The 8,188-nt window shown below is 43.0% G+C and overlaps 1 protein-coding gene across 2 annotated transcripts; it reads left to right on the top strand.

The window, feature by feature from the left end:
* Window positions 1-747: 747 nt before the first annotated feature.
* On the top strand, window positions 748-8,102 carry LOC111143884 (selenoprotein K). 2 transcript variants are annotated; one of them, XR_002640347.1, is made up of 5 exons: window positions 748-854; window positions 5,067-5,157; window positions 6,633-6,716; window positions 7,294-7,380; window positions 7,652-8,102. XR_002640347.1 is itself a non-coding variant. In XM_022497911.1 (4 exons), the coding sequence occupies exons 1-4, from the start codon at window positions 836-838 to the stop codon at window positions 7,382-7,384; spliced, it is 285 nt and encodes a 94-aa protein (XP_022353619.1). In that variant the 5' UTR covers window positions 755-835. The 2 variants fall into 2 exon arrangements, 1 of the variants encoding a protein (XP_022353619.1); XM_022497911.1 differs by lacking the exon at window positions 7,652-8,102 and having other exon boundaries at window positions 755-854; window positions 7,294-7,384.
* Window positions 8,103-8,188: the final 86 nt, after the last annotated feature.

Here is an 8,188-nt window from a genome sequence, read left to right as displayed (position 1 = left end):
TATTAAGTACAAAATGTAATTATCTGGAGGGGGTAACCTTTTCGAGCTGACACGTGGCTTGAGCACTCGGGACTTGGGGGTGGGGGAAAGGTGGGGGGGGATCACAACCGTTATGACTTGGGGGTAGGGCAGCCAAGTACAAAGGCCTTGAGACAGGACTGAGATTGCCACGTGGCCACCAGTAAGAACAAGAGAATGGTCTCGCGCTACAGATTTATTTTCACGGTTGCCTCCCAAGAGCTAGTAACCCCATTCGCTTCTGGCGAACCCAGAGCAGAAACACTGGCTTTACAAATAATGAACACATCTAACGGGTGCCTGTGTATTCCGAAAACAGGACACTAAAGCTCCATCGGGTTTGGTCACCGCCTCGGCCCGAGAGCACTGCCCTCCACACCCTCAAATATCAACACTTCTGGAATATTCTCAGGAACTTCCTCCTGCCAGCACTTCTTCAAGCCACTGTACAGCTTCGCCTTCCCGTCCCTGGGTCCAGCAAGCAACTAGAAAACAGCTTCTCCTCACGGAGCGGTGAAGACAAAGCCTTCAAGCAGGCAGGTAAGCGCGCGCTTACGGGTTAAATCCCAAACATCACTTCCGGTCACCTGCCCCGCAGCCCTCGCTCGACCGGAAGTCGCCCGCGTGAGACGCAAAAAACGGCAGTCGTGTGCGTGTCCCTCCCAGCAGCCAATGGGTTCTGTCCACCTCCTTCCTCCGTCGCTGGTTGGTCTAACCGCGGACTGTGACGTTCAAGGGCGGGGCGTAGAGGGAGATACCGAGGCCGAGAGGAGCCAAGCCCCTCAGTCGCTCCGGAAGCCGGCAACTAGCGGCCAAGATGGTTTACATCTCGAATGGTGAGTTGCAGGGTCTTGGGGGGCGGCCGCTGGCCTGGGAGGCCGGGCCCGGGTTTCTTCCGTCCTCGCCCGCCGGCCCAGGACCTATTTCCCGAAGTCGCTGGGCCCTGCGCCGCGTCAGCCGAGCGTCTCTGAGCCCGGAGGCGGGGGCCGAGGTCCCGGTGGTGACGACGGTGCCCGCTGCCCCGCGCCCTCGCCCACCTTCGTCGCTAACGCGCTCTTTGCTCTCGGGCGCCCGCGTCCTTAGCTAGTAATGACAACAGGGTTAGCACCGTCTGTCTGCGTAGCGCCTGTGTCTGGGCGCTGTTGTAACTTTCGCGCTATTAACCCATTCGGTCTCTACAGCAGCCCTGTTCAGGTCGTTGTTTTGTTACCCGATTTTAGGGGCGGAGATTCTGAGGCGCAGCTAGGTCCGGTAGGTTGCCTGGCCGCACGAAGGTAGTTAATGATGGCTCAGTCGGCTTTCGAGCAGAGGTGACTGTTGTCCGCGTCCTTGCTGTTATCTACTAGACGGTCTTTATAATATATAAGGAGAATTAAATAAATGGGATAGCCTTCCCTTCCCCCTCTTCCGCCCCCAGGAGTAGGCAGCTAGTCAGACACGTAATTTTTTTCTTTGCCCTAATTCCAAGGGGCGCAGGAAGAAGCACCGCCCCCTGTAGGAACAAAGGTAACTATTCCTGGAGTAGAGAATCCGAGAGTGACTTCGTTCCGTGACTCCACAAAGAAAGTGTCGCCTGGGTGGCTCAGTCGGTTGAGCGTCATCGGACACTTGGTTTGACCCAGGTTATGAACTGAGGGTGGTGGGATCTGCCCTGTCTGGGGCTCTGCGCACAGTGGGGAGCTGGCTTGGAATTCTCGCTCCCTTTGTCCCTACCCTCTGCGCTCGCTCGCTCTTTCAACAAAACAAATGAATCTTTTCTTTTTTAATTTTTATTTATTTATTTGACAGACAGAGATCACAAGTAGGCAGAGAGGCAGGCAGAGGGGGGGGGGGAAGCAGGCTCCCTGCTGAGCAGAGAGCCCGATGTGGGGCTCGATCTCAGGACCCTGAGATCATGACCTGGGCTGAAGGCAGAGGCTTAATCCACTGAGCCACCCCGGGCGCCCCAGAACAAATGAATCTTAATAATAGTTAAGTGTTTGAAAAGGAAAGACACAATGTGACTGGGTCAGACCAATGCCAAAACCTTCTGCCCAACCTGGTTGACTCAGGTGGAATCCTGTGATATTTGGTGCAGTCTTAGCAAGCAGGATCCGTGGAGCTAGGTCCTTGTTCTATGTGAATCATCTATTTATCTTCAGAGAGGATGCAGGTGAGGAGTGAGAAGTCTTCTGGCTGAGTGCACTTTGCATTTCTCTTCAAATATGCCTTCCCGCCTCCTCCTCCAATTAAAAATCTCAGTGGGGTGATGGACACTACCCAAAAGCATCAAAGTTTCATCTTATTTGGGGCACTTTTTTTTAGCAGACTTTGTGTTATATCCTTTATGGGTAAGGCTGGCAGCTTCTATGTATGCATTATGTTGTCATTCTTTGTAGTACGTCTTTTGTAGTACGTGCATTGTCATAGTGAAGTGGGAGAGTGAGGTTTCTATCTCACACAGTTGAAAATTGAATCTCGTGGACATAGGAGAGCGAGTAAAGTGATAAGAGTTTCATTAAGTGAGGATACAGAAAAAGCTTTCAGGAGTGAGAGGGGTCCCAGCAGGGTTGCCACTGAGGGGTTTTAGGGCTGGTCTTTTATAGAAAGCTAACCAGGGAACTTAAATCCTTTTAACATCTCTATTGATAGCACCATAGAGTAAGGACTAGTAATAGCACCTTCAATGGCTTACTTTCTTTTTAGGGTCAGATAATTCTTTGTTGGTCACAAGTAGCTGTTATAACAAGATCCCACCTCTGACACCTAGGGCAGGGTGGTCAGGTTTGTTCCCTTATCTTTGGTTCCCTCACACCTCCACATTTTTTGTGATTTTTGTGAGCCTGATCCCATAGCCCGCTACGAACCTCTCCCAACCTAGCCTCACCTGTCCCTTACTCAGTAGTGGATCCACATAAATAACATAAAGTTTCTATTAAGGCCTTTTATCTCACCTTTATAGTTGAGAAATGCCAGTTATATCCAAGCAACTTATTTCCCTCTGCAGATATTGGGTGGGGAGCTTTCTGCCTTCAGAAACTAGGAGGGAAAAGTGCTAAAGCAAGATAGAACAATGCAAGTGCATGCAGAGGATTCTTTAGAGTCCCAAAGAAAGAATTGTTGTGTTCTAGTTAGATCTCTCTTAGAAGAATTGAATTTATTAGCACTTCACAGGACAGAACATTTCTCTTGCTATCACATGACTTTTTCTTCAGCAATCCTAAATGATGAGTAGCTTTGGAATACTTTTTCTCAGAGCAGGAAAATATCACATCAGCCAATGAAGCAGAGCTAGTAAGAGGCAGAACGAGAGCGTATCACCCACGCACTGGCTTGAAGTGTATCCCTTTTTTGTCAATAGCTCCGTTGAGAGCTCAGATCCAGATGGATCCTTGAAAGTAAGGCAGTCAAAGAGGAATTGTAGACCCTGACTGAGGGGGTGGACGTCAGTGTGGTGAAGCCCTTGAGAAAATGGAGAGGAGAGGTGGTTGACAGCTGTTCTTTCAAAATATTCTGACCTCTTAATTCTCAAGGCTAAAACTCTAGAGCTCTAACTTTTCATGTTGTAGCTTCCACTATTTAAAGTTGTTTGAAAAATAGATCCTCATTTTTGCTTAAGATAAAACGAGTCCATAGGGGTGCCTGGCTGGCCCAGTCAGTTAGGCGTCCAAGTCTTGATTTTGGCTTAAGTCATGATCTCCATCCTGGGATTTAGCATGTCAGGCTCCACGCTCAGTGGGGAGTCTGCTTGTTCCTCTCTCCCTCTCTCAAGTAAATAAATAACTTAAAAAACAAACAAACATGGAATCCATAATTAGAATCACCAGCATCCCATTACAGTGGAATTACAGAAAAATAGTGGCTATTTTAATGAACAGGGCAAGTTCTCTTCAGTACTTAGAATACCCAGACTCTTTGATTTATGGAAATTTTAACATAACTGTAAAGATTTTTTTTAAAGATTTTATTTATTTATTTGACAGAGATCACAAGTAGGCAGAGAGAGAGAGGGGAAGCGGGCTCCCTGCTGAGCAGAGAACCCGATGTGGGGCTTGATCCCAGAATCCTGAGATCATGACCTGAGCTGAAGGCGAGGCTTTAACCCACTGAGCCACCCAGGCGCCCCATAACTGTAAAGAGTTTAAGGGTATGTATAAACAACTTTTTTTTATACAGGAAAGAGACTTTGCAGGTGAAAAATGTTTTCACATTTCACATTGTGAAATATTTTACAATTTCACATTCAAGTGGTGTGAATATTCTTTTATATTTGCTCATTCCATTTGTTTCCTCAAAATACTTGAATAAACAGAGATTCATGCACTGGCATTCATACCAGCATTGTCACAATAGCCAATGGGTGGAAGCAACCCAAGTGTCCCATCAACAGATGTATGCATAACAAAATGCAGCATATACACATGATGGAATATTAGTCAGCCTTAAAAAGGGGGGCGTAAGTTTGACATACCTGCAATGTAACATGGGTGAGACGTGAAGACATAAGCCTGTCATCAAAGTAAAAATACTGTGTGATTCCTCACATGAGGTTCCTAGAGCAGTCAAATTCATAGAGATAGAAAGTAAAAGGGTGGTTGCCAGGAAGTAGGGGAAGGGAGAAAAGGGGAGTTAGTGTTGAATGAGAGTGAGTTTCAGTTAGGGGAAGATTCAGAAAGTTCTGGAGATGGATGATGGTGATGGTTGTGCAACAGTGTGAATGTACTTAATACCATAGAACTATACACTCAAAAATGGTTAAAATGGGAATTTTTAATTTGTATTTTACCACAATTTAGAAAGAGGAAAAAAATACTTGAATTGTCACTCACCAAAATTAGGAACATAGGAAAACATTTGATGTATTAAAAGACCCGTAGATCAAAGAGCTTTACTTCCCTGAACCCTTCTTTTGAAGGATGCACAGATAACAAACCTTTCCTTGTGTTGGCCATCTGGAACAGTGAGCAAGTTGAAAACTGAGTCTTACTGTTCCCTAAGCAACGAATGGTAATACATCTTGTGTCAGAGATCTGTAGTACTAACTGAAGTTTCTTTTTTCTTGTCTGTAGGACAAGTATTGGACAGCCGGAGTCAGTCCCCATGGAGATTGTCTTTGATAACAGATTTCTTCTGGGGAATAGCAGAGTTCGTGGTTTTGTTGTAAGTGTTAACAGTGCTCTTAATAGCCCTGATATTTAAGTTAACAGAAGTACATTAGGTACGTTATGTTGAGGTTCTTAAGCTGAGCTTTTCCAAAACAGTTTTTAATTATAATATATATTTTTTAATTACTAGCTTTGCAAAGGAAAATGAAGACTTTTGTGGTGGTAAAGCTGCCTTATACATCTAACAAGTATGAATATGTTAGTTTAGAAGCTTGACTGTGGCTTAGCCTTGGTGTTGTAACCATTTCAGTCTGCATCTATGGAGCCAGACCTCCCCATTCTAATGCCAAATGACATGCCCCACTTTCTCTCTGCTGTTTTAGCTTTAGTGTGTATGTGCAGCTCTTACTCCAGATTATACAGTAAACCAACGAGGGGTATTTGATCTTGATACAAAATATCCCAAGTAATAAAATTGTTTTTTAAATTGTTAGAATTGACACAGAAGCCAAAAATTTAAACTTTACCATAATTTCAAGCAATTTTTCGTTAAATGCATTTTTTGGTCTTTCCCATGCTATTTGTTTTGTGAAAATTATTCATCACCTACCAACAAGTCTTACTCACGTTAAGTTGGAATATATGTATATATTTGAACGTCACGTGGCAGAGAGTTGCATGGTTGCAGAGATGTGGGAGACTGCCCCTTCATCTACTTTAATTCATATTACAATGGGTGTTGGGCTGGGCATGATTGTGGGAGGTGGACATCAGAGCAAGTTACTCCAAGTAGAGGAAACACAGGAAAGATGGCAGAGAGGTTTGAATAGCAGACTGAGATCTTTATACTTATTGAATTGTCGCTGTGATTTCAAAAGATTAATCTGAAGGCTGCATGTAGCATAAGTAGAAGGGGGGAGGGAAATGGAAGAGATCGTTCTGTAGAAAAATACAGTGGGACAGAGGGGCATTAAGTTACCCAATACAAAACTTCCTTAAAGTCTCACACATCTCACCTACTCCCTGTTATTTTTTTAAAACATTGTTTTAACTTCTTCCCCCTCCACAGGTAAAGAAAATTCCATACAGATGGTTTCCCAGAAGCCCTGCGCTTCTGGCACACCACCCTAGGCTCCTCCCTCAGCAGGGTAACATTGGACAGACTGTTGACAGGGAAATGTGGGGGAAATGAATGTGCAGTGCTGTAGGAACAGACACTGAGGCCTGACAGCTGATGTAAAGTGGAGAAAGGAAGTTGGGGATGGCTCTGGTTTCAGAGTCACTCCTAGACTTCGTCAAGGAGAGTTATTAGCATGTAAGAAAGACAAGGAATGGGGGCTTTGGGGCCACAACACGGCACCTGTGTAGACACGTGCTACATGCTGTTGTCCAGGTGGCTTCGAGAAATGTGGGGTCGGAACTAAGTTGGTTTACTTTAGTCTAGTCATTGCTCACACACATAACTGAAACTATGGAGATACATTTTATAATGTTGAACGTGGTATTTTTGTTTTCTGCCCCTTGTTTCAGTTTCAAGACTCTGCTTCAGCAAGATGTGAAGAAGAGAAGAGGCTATGGAAGCTCCTCTGATTCCAGATACGATGATGGAAGAGGGTAGAGCTTTTTAAATTGATAATAGATATTTTTACCACTCTGTAATTTTAAGTTAACTATTATAGATGGATAGGCATAGGCTCATGGAAATAAAAGGTTTAAATTCTATTTCATAAAATTAATGCATTACTGTAAATTAAGTCAAGTTGCCTCTGATTTGATCATTAGAGTCACTTTGACAAAGCTAAAATGTATATCAAATATCCTATGGGAAAAGTCCAAATTAGAGGATGAAAACTGATAACCACCCTTAAATCTAGAGATTTTACTTTAGAATCTGGATTCCCACTGGCAAAGAAAACCAGAGAAGATGAAGCGGCATGGGGTTGGGCTTGCATTTCCAGGGAGCTGAGTTTCATTTGGGCTTTCATTTACAGGGAGGACTGTTCAGATCATCACAATTCCTTGCTTGACTCACTTTTCTCATGTGCATTAAGTGTCAGTTCCCTGTATTTGAATTTTCTCAACTCCTGACATAATTGGCAGTTCCTATTTTAAATAAAGAGTCTATTTGAGTGTTTGGAAGGAAATTGCTTGATGTCTACTAAACAGCAGAAATTAAATTTTCTTTTATTAGGCCACCAGGCAACCCTCCCAGAAGAATGGGTCGAATTAATCATCTGCGTGGCCCTAGTCCTCCTCCAATGGCTGGTGGATGAGGAAGGTAACTTAATATTTGAAATTACTCTGCAGAGATTTCATTTTGAAATATCCTCTTAGGGAAAGTTTTTTTAAGAAAACAACTTATCCAATATTTTGTTACTATTCAGACATCTTATCTGGAAAAATAATTATATCTTAACCCTTGAAAAATTTATTGTATTTTATTATCAAAGTGTCTTTTGAAAAACAGTTCAAAAAAAATGATTGTTGGATTTTTTGGTGCAAATCCAAATCAATAACTAGTAACTGATTGTTATAACACTTTCATTTAGGTAAATGTCTGCTCTAAGAAGCAGACAACTGGACATGCACATTCGTAACAGAGGGAAACCATCAAGAAATCGAGTGCTGACCATGCAGAACAAGGAATTGAATGTGTGTGCCTGAACAGGGATTGCTCTGTGTCCTCACAGACGAATGAGGTCGTGCTGGGAATTCCCTTCCCAGGGATCTGGCATGACTGACATGCAGTTCTTCTATAAATGTACATGTTTGTCTCATTATCTTTTTGTATAGTTTATGAAAGTATTAATATAGTTTTAATAAGTAAATATTTTTAGGTTACAGACCTTGACTTCTCATCTTTGTATAATTAAAAAACTCCAAATTTGAAGAAAAATAAAAGGTTGTGTATTCTGTATTGAATATAGTGTCACCTTTTTAACTTGAAATAGTATCCATTGTTAATTTGTTCTCATTTATAAATAAATCACATTGTATTTATTCCAGTAGTTTGCATACAACTTTATCTTGAAACCTATTTGTCCTATGAATCTTTAATACAGAGTATCAGATTTGCTATCATATAT

This window comes from Enhydra lutris, unplaced genomic scaffold, assembly GCF_002288905.1.
Source record: "Enhydra lutris kenyoni isolate GAN:26980312 unplaced genomic scaffold, ASM228890v2 scaffoldscaffold10, whole genome shotgun sequence".
NCBI classification, from domain to species: domain Eukaryota; kingdom Metazoa; phylum Chordata; class Mammalia; order Carnivora; family Mustelidae; genus Enhydra; species Enhydra lutris.
This window is presented reverse-complemented; position numbering and strand designations above follow the sequence as displayed.